Here is a 22,234-nt window from a genome sequence, read left to right as displayed (position 1 = left end):
CAGAGAGTCCTCAGATGTCATCAGTATTCTGGGGGAAGAGCCCGCAGGCTAACTTGACCCCAAAGGCGACTGCATTTAATGTCAGTTTCGGAGACCTTTTATCTTTAGGTGGTTGTTGGGGCCTGTTTGTCTGTTTTTAGCATCATCTCCGGTGGTACTTTGTATGGACCGCCCCGTTGTCCTAAATTTTGAGTTATTACTGCTCTCAGGTGGCTGGACTCTGTTTCGGTGCCTCTCTTGAGGTTCCTTGGCTAAACTTGATATTTTGACATTCTCACGGGTCCCACGGCGCCTTGGTTATTCAGCAAGAGTCCCGGTCTATATATAGCACTGTCTGGGATCACCTTCAAACCCCTGGAACATTCCTGCCATGGTCACTCCCCAGAAACTTGCCAATTCCAAGACTTGTCTGTAATCGAAATCCTCAGATTTGTAAGTTGAATTTGTAAAAAAAAATTACAAATGGAATTCAGAATCAATATACACTTAAAAAATAATGCTGCAGAATCGGGACCAAAAGAGGTAATTTTCAACTTCACCCAAAATGTGAGTTTCTCCTCTACTTAAATGTTTGCCTCCATATCACAATCTAGGGTTCAGTGAACCATAAGAAGTTAAAAATTAGTGCAAACAAAAGTCACCCACAAAAATATTTCAACTGGTTTACAAGGAGACACAGCGGATGGAGATTATTGCTAAAAGAGCTCTTTCCAGACTAATTCTATTTTATTGCAATCTCAGCTAATGCCAGTCTCTTTGCTGGCATGTACTTCCACACCGCAAACGTACAGTAAACTTATTACCAGAACACAGTTTTTACCAGCCCTCTTTGAAACCGTTATAACTAGGGGAGGAAGTTTTTTCAAAGGTTATCTTAGAAAGCATTTCTCAGCGTTGGCTACAGCTCCACTTACTCTCCCAAAGTTTGACAACACGCAAAGCAGTTTGCAGTGACTCTGTAAAGTGTACAGTAAAATGGTCCTCACTGCCTGCATTTTCCAAACAGTCTATTCTGACAAGATGTAGCTGTTCTGAGAAGTCGTTTTTCACACAAACACAGTTCCGCTAAACAGGTTGGGTCAAACCGTGTCCCCCAGCGACACAAGTACCCCATACAGGCACACTTCAGAGATACCGCGGATTTGGTCCAGATCTGCACAGTAAAGCGAATATTGCAATAAAGGGAATCACATGAGTTTTTTGATTTCCTAGTGCATATAAAAGTTATATTTACACTGTACTGTGGTCCGTTAAGCGTGCGATAGCATCATGTCTTTAAAAGAAAAAATGTACATACCTTAATTAAAAAGACTCTGTTGCTAAACACGCCAACCAGCATCAGAGCCCCAGCGAGTACATCTGCTTTACGCGTGGAGGGTCTCACCTCGGGGCGGATGGCCGCTGACGGAGCGGGCTGTGCTTGGACAACGGTGAAGTTCACCGCGTCCGTCGACCCTTCTTTGTGTGATGGATTTCTCTGTAGCACGAGATGCTGTTTGACAGCATCTTACCCACAGCAGAACTTCTTTGGAGATGGAATCAGTCCCGCAAACTCTGCCGCCGCCTTGTCGACTCAGTTCATGTTTATTCTAAATCTCCGTTGTCATCTCGACGGTCTTCACAGCGTCTTCACCGGGAGTGGACTCCATCATAAGAAACCTCGTTTTTGCTCATCCGTAAGAAGCAACTCCTCCTCCGTTAAGGTTTCATCATGAGATTGCAGCAGTTCGCTCGCGTCTTAAGGCTCCACTGCTGGTTCCAGGTCTCGTGCTGTCTCCTGTGGTCACTTCCTCCACTGAAGTCTGAAACCCTCAGAGTCACCCATGAGGGTTGGAATCGGCTTCCTCTCAACTCCTATTAATGTTGATGTTTTCACCTCTTCCCAAGAATCACGAATGTTCTTAATGGCACTAGAATGCGGAATCCTTCCCAGAAGATTTGCCCAGCTCCGTCAGAGGAGTCACCGCCCATGGCAGCCACAGCCTTAAGAAATGCATTTCTTATTATTACTTAATAAGACCTGAAAGTCAAAATTCCTCCTTGATCCATGGGCTGCAGAATGATGCTGTGCTAGCAGGCACTAAAACATCAACCCCACGTCCGTCTCCCTCAGAGCTCGTGGGGGACCGGGCGCATTGCCAGTGAGCAGTAATATTTTGAAAGGAGTCTTTCCTTCTGGGCCGTGGGTCTCCAGAGCGGGCTTAAAGTATTCGGTGACCGTGTCGTAGACAGATGCGCTGTCACCCAGGCAGAGCAGAGTTAGCATAATTCCTAAGGGCCCTAGGATTTTCAGAATGGTAAATGAGCACTGGCTTCAACTTAAAGTCGCCAGCTGCATTAGCCCCCAACAAGAGAGTCAGCCTGTCCCTTGAAGCTTTGAAGCCAGGCACTGACTTCTCTATGACTCTGACAGTCCTAGATGGCATCTTCTTCCAATAAGAGGCTATTGTTTAGTGCCGCCACCTTCATCAGTGACGTGACTGGACCTTCTGGAGGACGTACGTGCTGCAGCGTCTGCATCAGTATCTGCCGCTCACCGTGCACTCTGTGTGACAGAGTCGGGGTCCTTCCCTGCACCCCGTTAGCCAGCCTCTCCCAGCATCAGGCTTCTCTTCTGCAGCTTCCTCGCCTCTCGGCCTTCACGAAACGAAGAGACTCAGGGCCTTGCTCTGGATTCGGCTGTGGCTTAAGGGAACGCCGTGCTCGTCTGGTCTTCCATCCAGACCACGGAAACTTTCTCCTTGTGAGCAGTGAGTCTGTCTCGCTTTGCTCTCACCCGTGCGTTCACCGGAGGAGCACGTTTCAGTTCCTTCAAGAACTTCGCACTCACAGCTTGGCTGACCGTTTGGGGCAGGAGGCCCAGCGTTCGGTCTGTCTCAGCTTTCGACATGCCCTCCTCACTGAGCTCAGTCGTTTCTAAAATGATTACGTGAAAGACACGTGACTCCTCCTTCCACTTGAAGACGTAGAGGCCATTGTCGGGTTATCAGCTGGCCTCATTTCAATACTGTTGTGTCCCAGGGAGCAGGGAGGCCGAGGACAGGGGGACAGACGGGGACAGCCAGTGAGTGGAGCAGCCAGAACACACACGACATTTATCCGTTTCGTCTACCATCTTATGTGGGCATAGTTCATGGCACCCCAAAACAATTATTATAGTAACATCAAAAATCACTGGTCACAGACCACCAGGACAAGTATAATGGTAATGACAAAGTTTAAAATACTGCTAGAATTACCAGAATGTGACACAGAGACAGGAAGTGAGCAAATGCTGGTGGAAAAATGGCGCCAGTAGATTTGCTGGAGGCGGGGTTGCTGCAGACCTGTTTGTAAACACTGCAGCATCTGTGGAGCTGTGAGAGGTGTGCTTGCACGTGGTTGACGCACAGCAACACAGACAACCTCAGAAGTACTCGAGAGTCTAAAAGCCCAAATAAAATACAGGAGACTTCCTGTTGCCGGTCCGTCCGATGGGCAAATTTGATTAAGAAGGCCAGTGAATCTATAGGTAACCCCTCCTCACCGCACCCCACTTCTGGCACCCTTGGCAGCACTGCGGGAGGGCTGTTCTATGAGGATAAACACCTTCCAGCAGTGCTCTTTTGAGTCCTGGGGGTGATTAATTTTGTTCAGGCTAGTACACTGTGTCTCTGCGTTCTGAGTTTTTCGGTTGCAACTAAATGTCCTCTGGCCAAAACTGATCTTGTCGCCGACGGGGCGTCCACAGGGCGAGGAGGCGCGGGCTGGCCGGCACACATCCAGGGTGGGATGCGGTGTGAGTGACATGTAGGAGAGGGCTGTGGCCAGCGCCCCGGCGCGTCCTGCCATTGTCCCATGAGTTTCCTGTTTAAAGGAGACAGTTTGGGTGAGTGCTCCAGGGCAGTCAAATCAGACCGTGGTCACCGCAGCTGGAAGTGTGACCTGGTGCTGCCACAGCTGTCTCAGAGCCCTCCCGTGGCGGCTGGCTCAGCCCGAGTGTGGCGGTGCCGCGGGGGCCTCCACCCACCCAGGTTTTCGTCTGATTTTGCTGCTAGTCCGTGCGACACAACATGAGGATGCTCTGGAAGCTTCCCCTGGCCTCCTCCCCAGGTTCGCCTTTCTAAGAGTCACACAGAGAACAGTGTAACTTTTTTCTTCGGTCGAAGTTTATTTGCGGCATCGCGTTCACCTCTCGGTTTGGTTGGATTCCCAGCGCACGGAAATGCCCTCTGCGGGTTATTGCCCATAGGAAAGAATAATCACATTTGCTACTGCTTTTCCTCTTTATAAAATAAAGCTTGGTATGGTCTGTAGTTTATTCTCTGTGACCAGTTATGCCCTAGGATTGCAGGACACAGTTTTTAGAAAAACAGCCCCCTTCGGTCCCTGCACCGGGGCAGCTGCCCACGGTGAGGCGATGGCGCATTTTTCTGACGCGTTTACGTTAACGCGCGTTCCCTCTGCGTCCTGGCCAGCGAGGCCCTCGTCAAAGCCAACGAGGGCGCCCGGTCCTCGCAGCCGCCACGGCAGTGGGTGGACCAGATGCCCCGCCGGGCCGCCCGCTTCTGCCTGGAGTCGCGTGGCAGACCCCTCCGGCCCGCGGGGACTCGGCTGCGTGACATCCACCGGGGCGTGGCGGGGACACGGGGTCCGCGAGCACGTGCTCAGAGTGCGGTCACAGGCCCTGGTGGCTGCAGCCCCTGCCGTGTCGTCGCTCCCGGCGGACACGCCAGCACGGCCAGCAGCAGGACACTGCAAGGGGGGCTTTGGGGGACGGGGGGCCACCTGGCACCCCTGGAGCCGGCGACAACGGTCTCAGGCTTTCGGCGTTGGCGACAGCACCTGTTTTTGTCGGCGATGATTTGTGGGGAGCGGGCTTGAGCCACCCGGGTGGTGGACTGAACTGCACAGACCAGAAGACTAGGTGCCTTTTGCTTTTTAAAACACAACATGAAAGTTAAAACGACCCACTGCAGCCTGGCGAGCACAGAGCCCCCAGAAGGGACCGCTGGCTGGGCCACGTTGACGTCCAGCTGGACTTGGCGGCCACAAACTCTGCTCCCGGTTCGGTTTTGTTAGTGGTTTGTTTCGGCTGGTGGCATCTCTGCCGGCTTTGCCTAGTGCGTGTGCCGTCTGACAGTATTTGCCACTTTTGGTGTGACATTGGGCGACATTGGGCAACTGTTCTCAGCTGCCTGGGCATCACCATAAAACGTTTTTTGTCTCTCACTGGGTGATTGGTGGACGGTGACTCGTTTTTCGTTGGTCGTCACGAATCCGATGACCCTGTTTGGAGCGCACTGTGTATGGTCGCGTGTGGCTGGGTCCTTTTCCGGGAGGATGGCAGCCCCGCCCCGCTGCGCTACTGCGCTCTGTCAGAGTCTGCGATGCCGCGGCCGCGGCCGGTTTACGAGAACGATGTCTCACCTGCGAGGGGCTTCGCTAACCAAGAAAGGGAGCAGACGCTCGCGGGCCCTGTCCAGGGAGCGCAGACCTCACCGAGTCAAGGGGCCACGGGGCCGCCACCCCGCGAGCACACGGCAGGGGACACTTCTCTCTGCCGCCGGTGCTGGGTGGGCCTGGGCTCTCGGAGCAAGTGAGCGTCCATGGCCGACATGCTGTGGAGAGCCCCCCAAAAGGGTTGCGTAGGGTCCAGGCTTCCTCCAACCTGGGGCATCTCTGAACCCCTGTGTGGGAGGTTCCCCCAAGTCTGGTCACTTTGGGGAGAGGGGTGAAAGGGGAATTTTCACTCTGCCAAGGGAGGACATGTGGGGGACCAAGGGGGGACCATGGGGGCGGGGCGATGACAGCAGCTGCAGGGCGGGGTCCTCCGCCGAGGGACCTGGGAGCAGGCGTGGCGCTGGGCTCCTCCGCCCCCCACACTCGGCCCCGCCCCTGTCCACGAGGAGGCGGCCGCAGGGGCCAGCTACGAAGGTGTCAGCCCATGAAGGGCACTGACCTTCATTGGAGCGAGAACTAAAAATTCACTTAAAATATTTTTTAAGCAAAAGAGAAAAAGATTTAAACAGGGGAGCTCTGAGAGGGCTGCCCTCTCGAGAGCATCCGCGGGAAAACGAGCTTGGCGTGGGAAGGAGCAGCCTGACAAGTGCTTGGGGCAGTCAGGCCCCTCCCCGGGGGCCTGCCGGGGTCACCGGCGCCTTCTAAGGAGAGGGGGTCTGGTGGTTTGCAGAGCGGGGTGCGCCAGGTTGGGCCACCACTGAACCGCTTAGGGCAGTTAGACGCCGAACTCTGCCCCTCTCACCTGCCCTCCAAACAGGTGTGACAGACGTCAGTCCACACCAGTTATAGATGTCCCAATGTCACCGGCCCGCAGGGACACGCCTCAGCCTCGGACCCTGTGCCCATCCTCCCCGGCCGCTCTCAGGCCAGTGCATCAGGGTCCGCGGCACTGCAGTGGGCAGCTCCGCATCCCGGTTGTCGTGGAAGAGACTGGAGAAGGAGCCTTGACCGAGCTTACGATCTCGCCGTCACCTCTCCAGCCTTAGACAAAACGGTCGGAATGGTAGGGGACGGAAATGACAACATCCAAAGAATGAAATGGTAATCATGGAAAATAGACTTTCGATTGTATACATGGCTTTTGATTAAATAATCAGTGCACGAAAATGAGAGTGCAAAGCCATCAAAACACCTAAATGATAAATTTACAAGAATTTTCCCAGGATATCTGCCTCCTTTTGTCTGAAGGATGCAGATGTGCAGTAGACGTTACAGAAGTGGCGACACAAAGTCACTTTACAGGATCTGACTTCAGTGGTATTTTGTTCACTTATTAAGGACTCACTTTTTATTGCTTATTGAAAAGAATTGATACCTCAATTTCTGGGAATCCTTTGGAGTGTAAATGACGCTGGTAGTGAGGAGTATTTATTTATAATGTGATATTTCCTCTTTTCTCATATTTCATTACTAAGGATATTGACATGAAAACAGGATCTTAGTATCCAATGAGTTCATCCAGTGCCGATTTCCCACCAGAAATTCCAGGCTTTGTGACATCAGTGTGTGGTGCTCTGGGTGTCATTTGAAGAGCAGGCATCTGGAAATGATGACATCCTCACAACAAAGCTTTTGTTTTCAGGAAGAGCAGCGAGTGGGGGAGGGAAGAGGGAGGAAGCGCCACTGAGAGCCTACTGTGTGCCGGCCGCTGCCACCGTGCCACCGTGTGGCGCTTTTCTCAGTCGTGCTCGGAAGTGAGTGAAAACCATGTGAGTCGAAACCCACCCAGTTCTCCTCGGATTTGCCAGACGTTGGTATGACATTTGTGGCAACTGAACGAATTATGTGTGCGGTCTCAAGGATTTACTAATTTCTAAATCAGCGTACAGCTATTTGAATGCTTTTATGTGTTATTTGTCCTAAGACCATGATGTGTGGACGCAGCAGCATGTATTGGATACTTCTGTCACCTGTACTTATCGAAATGAAAATCATTCAAAAGAGATGTCTCAATTCACAAATAACTGTTTTTTGCTTTAACATACCTAGAAGATAGACGTGAAAAAGACACAGATGGTCACAAATTATCGCGTTCCATTGCATTTCAAACGCTACCCTCGCTTTAAAACTTCTTGCATCAGAACGTGTTTGGCGGCAGAGGAGCGTGGTGGAGGGACAGCCCTGGGTGGCGGAATGGTGGAGGCACTCACGCAGAGCTGGAGAGGCGCATGGGAGCGTTTCACATCAGCGGTGAGCGTCACGCTTCCCGTCGCGCGTTGGCCGCGTGTAGAAACGGACGGGAGATGCAGCAGGAGTGACGGTGGAGCGTGGACAGAGCAGTCACGCCTGCGACCGTTCCGTGCACGAACAAGTGAAAAACGCTCGCTCTGTTCTCTGCAGCGTGTCGGAAGCCCGTGTCGCCAAAGGCGAAGCAGGGGACACAAAAAGCTAGACGGCCCGGGCCGGACGCAGAAGACGTCGGCCCCGTCGCAAACTCGGTCGCGTGGGAGCTGAGCCATGACTCTCTTGGTTCCTGGGTTCAGATGGACAAGGGACTGAAATCTGGAAAGTGGCTCTAAAAGGGAGTTTCCTCGTGCGGCACGTGGGGTGCCGGTCTGCGTGGAGACGTCATCACAAGCGACAACTTAGGGCAGGAACGTGGCTGCCCACAGCGGGGCCCAAGAACCGAGACCAGCCTCTGGCGGGTCCCGCCTCCTGGGGTGGCTGAGAGACAGGACCTCTGTTCACATGTTTTCTGTGAAAAGCTGCCCGCTCATTCTTCGCATAAATAATTAACTTTGGAAGAAAAAAGGTTAACAAAAAAATTATAAGTTTGGAAACTGTAGACTTTGAAGAGCGGTGTAGTTTAGAGTCTATTCATCTGACCCAGCTCCCAGCGCAGTTCTGTGAGGCGGGTGGCAGGGTGGCCTCTGCTTGGTAGACGAGGACACTGAGGCTGCGTGACGTCCCTGTGACCTCCCCTCCGCCACTGCAGCCTCGAGGCTACCTTGCCCGGCGCAGTGATGGATCACAAGCTCTCTCGTGGGCCACTTGCCTACATTTTGTAGTTCACGTCATCACTGAACTCTGGGGTTCTTGTTTATTAAGGTCTTGACCTCATGCGGTATTCACAGATGGTCAAACGTTGAGTGATAGCCCTGGTGACAGTGATTCCTCGCTGCTGGCCCAGGACGTCAGTATGCGCATAAATAGTTTTCCCCGTTGAAACCGCCTGTGTCTACGCGGAAGGATTAGACTGACAGGCGTCTTTCTCTCCTGTCCTCCAGGCTGTGAAAACCTGGATGTCCTTGGACTCAGCAATGTTTTAAGAGCCCTTATTATAGCATCTTTTCAGCCTGCCGCCCAGCATGCCTTGTCACCGGGCCACCGGCCAGGGATGAACACTGGGTTCCAGGACCTTAGAGAGACCAAGGCGGGGTGGCTTTGCTGCCCCAGCTGTGCCGCTGACGTCTGAGGGTTGACGTCACAGAAGTGGCACCACGAGCCTTGTAGCTTCTGCACCGTGTTTGAAGAGCGTTCAGCTTCTCGTGGGGACCGCTGAGTCTGAAACCCACGGAATTCCGAACTCCGATCCATGGCACTCTCTACATTTATTTATTAAAACATGAAAGAGGGCAGTGACTTCGTGTGTGTGTCAAGGCAGCGGTGGGTATATTGAGTTTACCGTAAAGTTCTTTCAACTTTGCGGCGTGTTTAAAAATTTTCAAACAAAATGCCACGGAACAGAATTGGGAGAAAAATTCTTCAAGGCAAACTGAGGAAAAAAATCTGTGAAGCTGTACTAAAGTGTCATTGTTAATGACTTTTTTCTTTATACGTATATTCGATAAAGTATTTCGAGCATATAAAGAGTATAAAATAGCATAACACAAATGTATTCACCACTCAGCTTTATCAAATCCTAATATTTTATTATCGTCGCTTCCATTTTTCGTTTGCTTTTCATAAATATTGCAAATGTTACAATATTTTACAAAGTTGATTGCATCTGCTTCCTCCCTCCGTAAAGCCGACAGCCAGCCCGAAATTACCTGTTATCCCGTAATTTTTACCTGGTTTTTCCAGCAGAAGGGTTTGCGGGCAGCGGCGCAGGGCCCTGGTTTGGAGTCGTGTGGGGTGGCGGAGGAACACAGGCGTGAGCTCTTCCTAGCAGAGCGGTCCGCAGCCTTCCTGGCACCAGGGACCCGTTTCGTGGAAAGACCGTTTTTCCACAGACAGGGGTGGGGCGTGGTTTCGGGATGATTTAAGCGCATTACATTTCTCGGGGACTTTATTTCTATCATTCCATCGTAATATATACTAAAATAATTACCGAGCTCGCCATAATGCAGAATCAGCGGGGGCCCTGAGCTTGTCTTCCTGCACCTCGACGGTCCCATCTGGGGGCGGTGGGAAGCGTGACACCCGAAGTGTGTGGCCTGTGTCCGGTCCACTCGGTCGTCTTGCCGTGGCTGCCGTCGCTGCAGAAAACCCTGCTTCAGAAGACAGGGTGCTGGAAACGAGCCGGCTTTTCGGTGCTTTTAGACGGTCTCAGGGTCCTCTGCCTTTAACTCAGAGCGTACGGAGAGCTGAAGTCGTCTCAAACATACTTTAAAGCCACTGTCATTCGCGATCTCGTGCAGTTACTTGATCCTCTTCCAGCACGGACAGAGTCGATTCGCCTGGCTTATTCACAGACGGGTTGCGGATCCATTCCTCCCCCGTCGAGGGGTCGTTTGTGGTCGGGAAGTCACGCTCGGACTCTCTGAAGGCCGAGACGGGATCATGCACCAGCTGGCACAAAGAAGGGCCTGGCTCAGTCTCCTAAGACCTCTGCTCATGTTCGAAACGTCAGAAATACCAGGGTCGCTCATCGCCCCCGCGATTCCAGTTTGGCTTCGAATGCAGCCACTCTCTCTGCCGACTTGAACACCGTCATCATTCTCCCCTTAAGTGACAGATTGAGTTGTTGAGCAGGTTGAGTATGTCACACGAGCAAGCAAGTTTTGCGACCCATTCTTGTCACTGAAACGTGCCGCCACTGGTGACTGTTTTTCTAAAAGAAATCTCTGGAGCGGCTCTCGTAACTCAGAAACTCCGGCCAGTGACCCGCCTGTAGGAAGCCACGTCACCTCTGTGTATGAGAGGAGACGCGTGTGCTCTGCATCCATCTATCTCTTCACAGGGCTGCGTGAACAGACGTGAGTTTAGGGCATGTGCTTTAATGTGGCTGATCATCCTAATCACATCCTGCAAAACGTCGTTAAGTTCAGGTGACCTTTTTCGGGGAGCCAGCATTTCTCTATGGATGTCACAGTGCGTAGACTTCCATTCGGGAGTGACCTTTTTGACCCAAGTAGTGAAGCCAGAGAGCCATCAGTCATGGTCGCCACTGCGTCCGTGCACATGCTCACACAAAATGACCAGTGCAGTTTTCCTGATCTGTGATCACTCAGAGACTTGAATAGTTCTGCAGCTGTGGTGTTGGTTGGCAACAAAAATGCACATGCCATATCCTCGTGCACGTTCTCCTGAAAAATAGATCGCACACAAATAAGCGTCGTTGCCTTGTCGTGAACATCGGTAGACGCGTCGGCCTGGGTCGTGTGCCACGTGCCTCGCTGACCCTCTGACAGTCGTGCCTCAGTGTCCTCTGCTGGTTCATCAGTTCGTCTAGTTGTGGTGCTGGCCGGAAGAGGAACACGTGCCCCCTTTGGAAATGCAGCCTCTCCTAAAAGTTCACGACGAATGTCCTCAGCAGCAGGCAGGGTCAACTCTTCGCCCATAGTATAGGGCTTCTCAGCGTTAGCCACGCGGTTAGCCGCCAAGGATGATGCTCGCGGTGCAGACACGTTTGACGAAGTGCTGGCCTTCAACCATTGCTTCTGTTCTTCACGTTCACGTTTTCTTCTTTTGAAAAGCCCAAAAGGCTTGTCTTTTAACACAGGGCGCTTGGTGTCCATGTGGCGAAGCAGTGTGGAAGGGTTCACGGCTTCGCGGGATAGCTGATTGCCACGTATCACGTACAGAGCGGGCTTGGAGAGCGTGAATCACCATGGCAACGAGCCGTGATCTCATCCGGACTCCTGGAGTTTTCTTCTAAGTGCAGCTGTCTTCTCGTTGGCTGTCGTAGAGTCTTCTGCTGTCCCATCCCTGGGTCTTTCTCGCCTTTCTCCGGGGACGTTCGTTTTCTGCTCATGTTGGCTACGGTTCGCTTGTGGGCTCCGATGAGAATCCAGTGCCCCGCGATCCGAGGCGGAGCTGAGGCGGTGACGCTGGCGCTGGGGAGCGGCTGCAGACACAGACGATACTTCGCTCACCCACCTGCCGTGCGTGCGGCCCGGTTCCGAACAGCCCACGGACAGTGCCGGTCCGCAGCCCAGGGTTTGGGGCCCTGCTCTAGAAAACGGGTCAGGTTCTCCTGCGTCTCTGCTTCCACCTGTTTGATGGGGTAATAGCCGCGCCTTGGGGGGCTGGCGCGAGGGCTAAACGAGACATTTGAGAGCACTCTCCTAGCTCCTAGGACGGGCACCTGCTGAGCGGTGGGAGGTCAAAGCCACAGGTATTTAAAGTCACATCACAGGAACAGCGTGGGACGGTGACTCTTACACGTAGCCGGTAACTGAGGGACCCATCTCAGAAATAATGGTCCTCGAGTGGACATTATGGGGCACCTTCATCCGGCCCTGACGGTTTGCAGGTAAGGGGCTCAGGCCTCGGTTGTCGCCCTATAGAATGAACGTTACCTCCTTTTCAGGGCTCTGAACCCCAACACGGTGCCACCCCGCCCCTCCGGCTGTGTAAGAGGACATCTGCTGAGAAGCGCCCGCCCCCAGCTTCTGCTTCTAGCTTACAGTGGACCCCATACCCCGGGGATAAGGGTTTGCCGTAAATCTCATTTGATTTTAATTCAGACACACAGTGAGTTTCCTGCAAGGGTCAGTTTCTCTTTTCTTTGAGTCAAAGTCATTCTAACGTTTAGGCTGGACTTATTTTAAAAGCTGACGGCAATTGTTTTTCTCTTTTTTTTTTTTTTTCCCAAATAAACAGTAAGCTTCACTCTTGTCTTAGTCAGACTGCTGCCTCCAGGCCGAGGTTCAGACAGTTTGTGCAGTGGGGGTTTCCGTGTTTGCTCCGTTTGAGGAGGGGTCGGAGTCACCGTCACACATCCATGTGTGGGGTCCCGTCAGCATGGTTTCAGGGACTTGTCCAGCGAAGACGGCCTTCCCCCAGCAAGGGTTTTCTCTTGCCAAGACTGGAACTGGTCCAGGAGGGCAGACTCTGTTTACTGCTTGCTTCTTACGCACACGTGGTTGTCCCTTCGGTGGGAAGGACACAAGCTGGCACCGCGGTCAGTGTCAGGCAAACAAAAGGTTTGGCGAGAAGGGAGGTGACGTGCCCAGCCGGAGGAGGCGGGAGAGCCGGTGGGCGGCCGCCACGCACTGCGTGCTCCAGGCTCCTAGTCAGGTGCGCGCCCGTGCAGGATCCTGGAGACTGTTTACTGCGAAGGATTATTTGGTTGGAGAATATTCATTGGCGCAGACAAGCAGAGCGCATGAGCCAGCCGACGGCACGTGGGTGAGCGTTTTAGCAGAACGGCCATTGATGGCGGGAGTCTCGGTTACAGAGCTTCACCCACGATTTGCCTGCAGTCCAGCCTCAGGGTAGGCTACCACCCCTTGGATAGGATAACACCTCCTCCTAGATAGGATACCCCCTCCCCCCCCATCGGATATCCCCCATAGGGAGATGTACTCCACCCCCATATGATTCCCAGAGAGGATGCCATCCTGTGATAGGGTACCACTCAGTAAATAGGATACTCTGGGATAGGATACCTCCCATAGGTTACCACCCCCAGGATAGGATACCCCCCATAGGATACCCCTGGGATAGGATACCACCCCAGGGATGGGATAGGGTACCCGCCCCAGCCTACAGAGCCTTCCAAGAGACTGACTCGTGGGCCCACCCTGCATGGGACTCTGAGAGCATTGCTGTGACCTGTCCAGTCCTGAAACAGTGTGAGTCCCACCCGTCCGCATCACTGTCAGGCCAGCTCCCAGGAGAAGGCTGTCGGGAGTTCGAGGCGGGCGGGTGTCTGTCGGAGAAAGAGGATGCTCGGATCACTTGTGTCACCTGCACAGGGCTTCAGGGGACGTTGGCATCGGCCTCCAGCCATCACCAGGGCAGGGGTGAAACAGTAACGTCCCCTCTGAGCCTGGACAAGGGCCTGATTTAGGGGCAGGACTGTTTTAACTCCCTCTTCTCGGTGGCTCTTATGGTTTTAGACTTTACGATAGAAGTTGTTCTAAACTACGTTGACTTATACATTAACTAAGAACCTTTGTAAATTTAGGGCAGTGTAAAAGTGCGGGACAGATGAGGTGATGTCCTGTGTCGCTAACCTGGTGACTTTAGGTGAATCATTCACCTTTCGGACCGAGTCCCTCACCAGCACAACGCACTGACCGAAAACCTTTGCTGGGCACCACTATGCGCAAGACACAGCTCCGAGGCCTGGGGAACGTCAGGGGACACGAGAGGCACGGGTCCCTTCTGTTCCCGTCATCTGGGCTGCTGCGGCACAATGCCACGGCCGGGAGGCGCATGAACACCGGACACGTATCCCTCACCGTCCTGGAGGCTGCAGCCCGAGATCTAGGTTCTGGTGTCTGGCGGGTCCTCCTCCTGGCTCGTTTTCTGGCTGTGTCTACACAAGGTGGTAGGGACAGGGGAGCTCACTGGGGTGTCTTCCGTAAGCAAGCACTCATTCCCTTCGTGAAGGCTCCGCCTTCGTGCTGCACCCCCCCACCTCGTTCCCAAAGGATGCCCTCCCGTGGAGACTTAGCTTCCACAACTGGACTTGGGGACAAACACTCAGCGCGCAGCCCTGCCTCGTGTAGGCTCCTGGCAGAGGAGACGGGCGCTAAGGGGTGAAGGGAAAGAGCCAGCCGTGCAAATGCCCTGGAAGAAAGCGGGGTACCATGACTGAGGAACGGGGGCGAGGGTGGGCGGCTGGTGGGCGCACGGCAGGGAACCGGCTCACTGAGGCTCACTGAGAAGGCGGGAGCTGGAGGGGGCGAGGACCCGGCAGGCAGAGGGGGCGGGGCCCAGAGGCAAATACTAAGTGACGAGTGGCCTGGGCCCGGAGCCGGCGCGTGCCCGGCTAGAGCAGGGCTCTTCCTGTCGGGAAAGGTGCTCGGTGCTGCCCCCTCCCGGCCACCTGTCTGTGCCTCGCTCCTGGCTGAGCACACGTGTCTGCACCCATGTTTACGCGGTGGTTCCACGGTGGCTTCAGAACAGACGCTGAGGGACACGCTCTCGGTTGGCGGGCACCGTGCACCCCTCAGAGAACGAGGTGCCACGCAGGGCTCCCTCCCGCCCGCCTCAGCCGGTGCTCCCAGACCGCACCGGAGCTGCATTTCCTGGTGGCTGCGGCTCACGTTTTTGACTTTCCAAAATACAGTGCTCTTCAACGGAAAGACAAGGAGATCTGGCTGTCATTGGAACTCCGTGCTGAGGGACGGGCCTGCATATGGACACACAGGTGGACACACCCTTCCTTAACCTGGAGTGGGGGCTGAGGATGGGTCAGGACGAGAAGTTCTAATCACTTCTCATTAAACCACGTATTTTAAGAAACATTTAAGCTATTTAGATGGCACTCCTTAGAGCGAACACATGGCTTCTAAAAGGGTGGCTGAAAGCACACATTCAAGGCGCTCCCAGGGCGTGAGACTGGCCTCCCCCGTTCCCCCCCGCCGCCACGGTCACCCATAGGAAAGCCGCCTCACATCTCAGATCTTAACAAGAACCTTGATGTGGTTACGTGTGGCCCAGAGGAGCGCCTTCCCCCAGGGACCGGAAGGATGTTTTTATGAGAACGTTAACCTTGTGACAGGAATTATCGATACCTTTGGAATTTTTCTCTCGAGTGACTCAGGCCCTCAGTCATTACCTGGGCATCGGTCCGGGACTGCGTGACGCCTGTCCCAGAGCATTCAAAGGGGAGCGTAACCTAGCGAAAGAATGAGAAAGCGAGGATGTGTTCTTATCGTGATGAATGATGCTGCTTTTCCTCTCCACTTTAATTAGAATGTTTCTACATTTGCCAAAGAAAACGTTGGAATGGAGACAAAAACCTGAGATTGTAGGAACAGCGCTTGATGTAATAGCTTATTTGTAAAGGAAACACAACTTGTTTGGTATTTCATTGAAACAGGAAGTTCAAAACCTCGGCACTCGTCAGCACAACAAATTCTCAGGTGCTAGTTGAGTCATCTGTTGTTGGAAATGGTCTCCTGGTAGTTTTCCCCGGCATTTACTTTTTATCTTCATTTTGGGTTATTTTTTTCTTTTTTAAAGCAGTGGGAATGCAGGGGGTAGGAAATTACATAGAGATTCCATCAGAGATTGTGTACATTTTTAAAAAATGTCAGGTAATGAGATTAAGTAAATAAAGCAAGGGGGATTCGTATATACGTGCACACGCATGTAGTAATTATCTGTGTCCTAAATGAGGGAAACCGTACACAGTAACTATGTGCAAAATGAGAAGCAGCCATGTCCCTCAGTGCTTTCGCTGTTTCAAAAGATACCATGAGTCAGGAGAATGAACTTGGGATTAATAAAAATAGAAAGCGTGGTGTGATTATTTACGTTCTACTTGCTTTTGAGTAGTTAATAAAGGAAGCATTTAACAGCAGCAGAAGCAAAAGCTGAGAGTTTGATTCGTAGCATCAAAAACGGGAATGACTGGAGCTGGGTCGGTACAGACACAGCAGTCTCTGCTCGGCCCCTGCCGCCTTCCGTCACCGTACACTAAACGCAGCCGCCTGGCAAGAGGTCAGTATTGTGAAAAGTCACTAGTGTCCTAAGAAGTCAGGGGCTGCTTCGGATGGAACTTAGGGAGCAGCCCGAGAAGGAGTCCAGGGGACAGTGCTCGGAGCATTCAGGTCCCTGCCAGGGACCCCCCAGTCCTTCGCTAACTGTGCGAGCCTGGCCTCGCAGGCTCACCTCACTGCCAAATCAGGACGGTCACAGCTGGCCTGTCCATCCAGAGACGTGTCAGAAAGATGCCACCGCAGTGTGACGGAAGGCTCTGACGAGGCGCGGCGCTGCCCGGGTCCTGCTCGCACCGGAAGCCGCAGCGCCTGTCCTGCAAGTCAACGCTGAGTGTCCCTAGAACAGCGTGGGGTTCAGAGCAAGACTGAGGGGAAGGTACTGAGGTTTCCCGTGTGCTCCCCCCAACACACACAGCCCCCACCAGCCAGGACACGTCGTCGTCACCCAGAGTCACAGCTCACAGCAGGACCAGGCCTGGCGGTGTGCCTTCTGTGGGTCTGGAGTGCGTGACCCGTGTCCACCACGCAGCGTCACACAGAGGCGTCCCCGCCACCCCTGCGGCCACAGGCCCTTTCACCGTCTCCACGGTCGTCTTTTCCAGAACGTCACAGAGCCGGAGTCACGCAGTAAGCCGTCTTTTCAGATGGGCTTCTTTCCCTTAGCCATTTGCATTTAAGTTTCTTCCGTGTGGTTCAAGGCAGACAGCTCATTGCTCTCCAGTGCTGAATCATGCTCCATCGTCTGGATGAGCCAGTGTCCTCATCCATCACCTGCTGAAGGACATCTGGGTCGCTTCCAAGTTTTGGCAATTATTTCTGGAAAAAGGGCCGTTATCAACACCCACGTGAGGGTTTTTGTGTGGACACAGGTTTTCAAGTCCTCGGGGTAAATACCAAGTAGTGTGACTGTGGATTGTGTGGTTAGAGTCGGTTTCATTTGCTAAGAAACCGCCGAACCCCTCCGAAGTGGCTGCCCCGTGGCGCACCCACCGGCCGCGAGCTCCCAGAGTTCACACCCCCACTGGCACATGGTGGCGCCGGTTTGGGGTTTGGGCCATTCCGACAGTGTGTGGTGGCATCTCGCTGCTGTTTGATTTGCATTTCCCCGATGACGTGTGATGTGGAACATCTTTTCGTGTGCTTATTTGCCATCCATGTACTTTGTTTGGTGAGGGTCTGTCATGGTCTTTGGCCCACTTTAATCTGGGCCGTACCTCCTTTGAGTTCAGGAGCCCGCCCCTCCGGGCGCATTAACGAGTGCTCAGCACAGTGGACACACGCTTGGGAATGTGGCCAGCCCCCTGCTGCTCTGTGGCGTGAACACACCCGTTCAGCTGTCGCCCTGACCTCCCACACGCCTCCATCCCGAGGAAGGTCTAGACCCGCAATGCCACATTCCTGCTTTAGAGACGGACCCGAGACTAAGAATGTGGCATGGCAAAAACTTTATGGCTCTATGTCGAAAGGTTTCTTTCAGTCGGGATTGTTGTTATTGTTGACTAACGAACACTGAACAAACGCTCTTACTGTGAAATGAGAGAATCGAGCCTCTGTGCGTGTGCACGAGTGCGGGTTTGGGTACGTATAAGAGGCAGGAAGAGCAGAAGGTTAAGCGGGAACTGTGACCAGCAACCACGGGGGGTCTGGAAGCCCCAGCATCTCTGGCCCCTCTTCCAGCTTCAGATGCCCCCGCTCAGAGGGCCGTGGCACTGACCAGACCCGTGCTCCGCATTCGCTGAAACCAGGGCACACGCGGTGCCAGCTGGGGAAGGATGGCACGGAGCCTGTTGACTCCGCGTGGCGGGCAGATGCTGAGGCGGCACAGAGCAGGCGCGTGCTCATAACCGCTGAGCACTCTCTCGCAGAGACAGGTGGCAAGGGCCAGGAAGAGGCGAGAAGGAAGGACGCGGAGCGTTAAACTTAGCCTTGCAGCCACCAGGACCAGAGACCCTGGAGTCATCGCAAAACCCAGTGTCGTGGACCACAGTGCACGTCGGCCGCGGTTCCAGACGTGCCGTCCCTTCCACTCCCCGTCGCTGCTTCCCGTCGTCTTTGTAAATGCATCTCTGGGAAGCTGATCTCATCTCGTTATCCTCCGCTCTTAAATTTCTAGTGACTTCCCTTTGCCCACAGGATCAAGTTCAGACTCTTCAAGAAGGCATTCGAGATCTCTCACAAAACGGGTTCTCAGCCCACTGTGCCTGGAACCAAGCTGCTCATGCCCGTCCCTCTGCTGCCCGGCCTTGCTCTCCTGATCCCCAGTTCACCCTGCCTGTCCATCACACCCACCACGCACGCACGCACGCACGCGCACACACACACGCGCACGCACGCACACGCACACACATATCCTTGTCCTAGGTGTCCTAGGACAAGCTCTTCTAGGAAGCATTCCCTAGATCTTCCGGGAAAGATTAATTTTACCCTCTTTTATGGTTTTACAGTATTGTCCTTATAGCACCGCTTTAGTATAAAAAGGATCAGAATGTGTTATTTTCATTAATTGTTGGCGTCTGTCTCTTCTGTTGGATGGCGAGCTTTTAGAGGCAAGGCCCACAGTTTTGTTTATGTTTTTCCTAACCCCCTAGCATCTCGAAGGCGCTCCGTAGTATCTTGAGTAAAAATTGAACCTGCTTGGGAAAAGGTGACCAGGTGCCAGGCGCTGTACAGAAGAGGTCTCGGAGGCCAGTGTCATTGAGCACGAAGACTCCAGAAGGGGTACTCGTTGGGAAGGATGGAAGCTCGCGAGGGCCACGTTGCCGAGACCTGAAGCCCAAACTGAGGTCTCTGCCCGGTTCCGCGCCAGAGGGGGCACCCGGCCTCCGGGTTTTGCGAGGCGTCCACGCAACACAGTGGGTGTAGCCGGAAGTTAAACCTGGGCGTCTGGACAGGAGGCGGCCGGGCAGCCAAACATGCGGAGCTCCGTCACAGCCGTGCAGATCTCAAACACTGGGGCGCATCCCGGGAGAGGGGCGGAGCGGGTGCACGCTGGGCCGGCCTTCGGATCGCCTCCAGCAGGAAGGCCCCCGGCCTCGTCCGCTTCCTCAGCACCAGCACGTTCCTGCTCGGCCTTTGTTGTGTGCTGGCTCAGGCGGCTTTCCTGGTTGTTTACAGCATCCAGGTATTTGTAGACAGATCTTATCTCCTTCCCTCTTAGTCACCCCTTGGCCCAACTGTGCATTTTGCTCTTTTAAACTCTGCTCCTGAGTCTGACCTCTGGCCACTCTCTGAAAGAAACCTGTTTTGTGTTTCTGGATTTTATTCCATTTTGATTATTTTAAGAGATGCAGTAAACTAAATAGGGCCTGGCAAGTATGGTCTTAAAGTAGGAAAAACCGTATAAGTAAATATGTATAATATATATAATACTGTGGGGGGGGCGAGTGTGAGTATCTGTGGCGAGTGTGTTGCAAACCCAAGGCACCGGCCCTTGGTATCACTGCTGTCACTTAGGCTGTGTCCCCAAGCGTGAATCTGCAGCCCGTGCTCTTCCAGTCTCCCCGGGAGTGAATCCACTCTAAATTAGAAGGGGGACGGGGGTGGGGGACAGTGAAAATTAGAAAGTGGCAAACGCCCACTGCCCGGTTCTCCTGCAGTGCACGTCCATGTCCCGCGGTCTTGGGACCTGCTTATTTTCATGCTTCTATTAATGAGTTTAGTTACCAGAAGGACCAGCTCGATTTTATCTGCAGTTTTCTCCTTTTTCTTTTGCGTGTTGCCCTCCTTTTCCCCACCCCGTGTCTGTTCTCTCGTGAGCTTTGTACACCTTGCCTTTTGTCAAAAGATGCTGGTTGACAGCACTTCTAGAAGAAAACAGGAGAAAACCTTTAAGGCTTTGGGGTGGGCAGACGTTTCTTAGGACACAAACCTAGGCACAAACACTGATCCTAAAAGGAAAATTGATAGGTTTGTATGAAAATGGTAAGTTACTTTCTTTGAAAGAACATGAAATGGCCAGCCCCAGACAGGGAGAAGATACTCACACTCCACGCATTTGAAAAGAAGCTTGTACTCAGATTAAAGAATTCTCACAACCCCGTCTAGGCAGACGGAAGAACAGAGCTTCACAAAAGGAGCTACGTGAACAGCAAAGGAGCAGGGGAGGTGCCGGTGATCGCTGGCGAGCTGGGAAAGGCAAACTGAAACCATGGTGTGCAGAGGCCGAGTGAAGCCTCGGCCGTCGTGGTCATCGTGACCCCACAGACGGCCGAGAGGGGGACCCGGAAGGAACCCAGGCCTCCTGCTGCCCCGGCCCCTCCTCTTCCCGGCACCGGCAATCTGGAACAGTCACTCACGCTTGGGGCATCGTTTTTTGTCCCTTTTTCCAAATGTGAGCATCCGAAGGGGCTCTTTCCTTCCTAGGAGTGTGTCAAGGGCCCTTTTTCTCCTCCCACTCTGTGCCCCCACTCCCTTGGGGCTCCATCTTCATTGAAAAATACTTTGTTTCACCCAGGAGTGTTTTGAAACTTAAGAGCAGGGAGTCCCCAGAAACCACACCGCCAGACGGATTGTCAGGAAAACATGACGTCCAGGGGTTGCATTTCTGACCGAAGACTCAGCAGCAGATAAATCACGGATGTGGACAGTGATATGTGTTCACACCAAGACGTGACCCTGCAAACCACTGCTGTCTTCTGAAACAGCCAGCCTGTGCTTTGAGCAGCCAGCCTGTGCGTGCTGGACGCTGAAGGGTTGGGGTTCAGGGGTCGTGCCTGCATGTGAAGGATGTACAGAAATCAAGTTTTATTTTTAAGCGCTGGGAATTAAAGACGTGGTTTCTGTAAAATAAGAAAGTGTTCATTGCTTTTTAAAAATCCAGATCGATAAGTTTTACTTTAATAGAAAAATTTGTAAACACGTTCTTAATAACTCGGTAAGTTCGGTGGCCTCTGCAGGCCGCCCGCACATGGCTAAGTCCAGAAGTATGACTCGATTCCAGAGAGTTCTCTTCCCCTCGTACTCTGAAGAGTGTTCCTGGTTGTCACTAATAAGGAAAACACATTCTTGAAACCTCAAAATGATAAAGCTGTTTCATACACTTGTAAATAGAATAAAACATCTAAAACGGCATGCAACCTTCAAAGAAAAGCCGGAAAAAAACTTTTCGGGAAATGAAATGTGATCCATCCCAACTCAAACTTGAAAATTCACTGATTTTCAAATTCTACTACTTCGATCCTTTAACAACTAGTAGGTGGCAAAAAATCTGTAAACCTATAAAAATACTAAAGTCCACAGTGTAGCTAAAGTTAGGGTTCGAAGCCAAGTTTTGGAAGGGGTGCACACCAGCGCCCCGGACCTGGCAGTGCTGAGCAGGTCTGCAGCCCCCAGAGCCGGAGCCCTGATTCTGGCTGCACCTTAGACGCGTCAGTGAAGCGTCACAGGGAGCGGCCGGGGCCCGCCCATGCCAGCCGAGTCCAGTGGGGACACGAGGTCTGGGCCTTCGTAGTTTCAATAGCTCCCAGGTGAAGCCAGTGGGTGGCCGGGCTCAGACAGGATTATAATAACAGAGGTTCTCAAACCGGACTGCAGACTGCAGCCACCTGGGGGATTTTAAAAACCCCAGCCCTGGCCCAGTCCGGGACACTCTCATCTAATTAAGGGGCGTGGCCTGGGTAGCAGAAGTTAGAAATTACCCCCCAGGTGGTTCCAATGAGCCACAGCCCGAGTTAGAATCAGAGACTCGGAAGTAGTGAGCACTGTATCCTGGACACACCTGTCTACGGTTCTAAGGCCTGGAGCTCAGAGGACATCACGACAGAGACTTGCAGAGGGGACACCATTTGCCTTGCTTTGATCCAACCACCAACGGGGAATAAAGTTTACTCCCTGTCGTGAAAAGCTCGGAAGATGAGGGGAAAAGTTTACGAAAGTAAATCAGTCCGGTTAACGCGATTTCAGTTCAAGCAAACAGCTCAAGGTGAACTTTCTTCTTCGGAGCTGCG

At 53.0% G+C, this 22,234-nt stretch overlaps 1 protein-coding gene across 17 annotated transcripts in view; it reads left to right on the top strand.

The window, feature by feature from the left end:
* Window positions 1–22,234, top strand: part of MCPH1 (microcephalin 1) — a 195,763-nt gene that overhangs the window by 142,727 nt on the left and 30,802 nt on the right. Inside the window, exon 13 of one of the 17 annotated variants that reach the window (XM_039877273.1) lies at window positions 20,248–20,325. The exons of 9 other annotated variants lie outside the window; for them this stretch is intronic. In XM_039877273.1, coding sequence (XP_039733207.1) covers window positions 20,248–20,310 — 63 coding nt within the window. In that variant the 3' untranslated portion in view covers window positions 20,311–20,325. Of the gene's footprint in view, window positions 1–8,729; window positions 8,787–9,777; window positions 10,073–12,199; window positions 12,423–20,247; window positions 20,326–22,234 lie in introns of those variants that run through there. 7 more of the 17 variants (XM_039877280.1, XM_039877266.1, XM_039877269.1 and 4 more) reach the window with 7 other exon arrangements.

The sequence above is a fragment of the Pteropus medius genome, unplaced genomic scaffold (assembly GCF_902729225.1).
Source record: "Pteropus medius unplaced genomic scaffold, Ma_sr-lr_union100, whole genome shotgun sequence".
Taxonomy (NCBI): domain Eukaryota; kingdom Metazoa; phylum Chordata; class Mammalia; order Chiroptera; family Pteropodidae; genus Pteropus; species Pteropus medius.
Note: the sequence above shows the minus strand (reverse complement) of the source record. Positions and strands in the feature narration are given on the sequence as shown.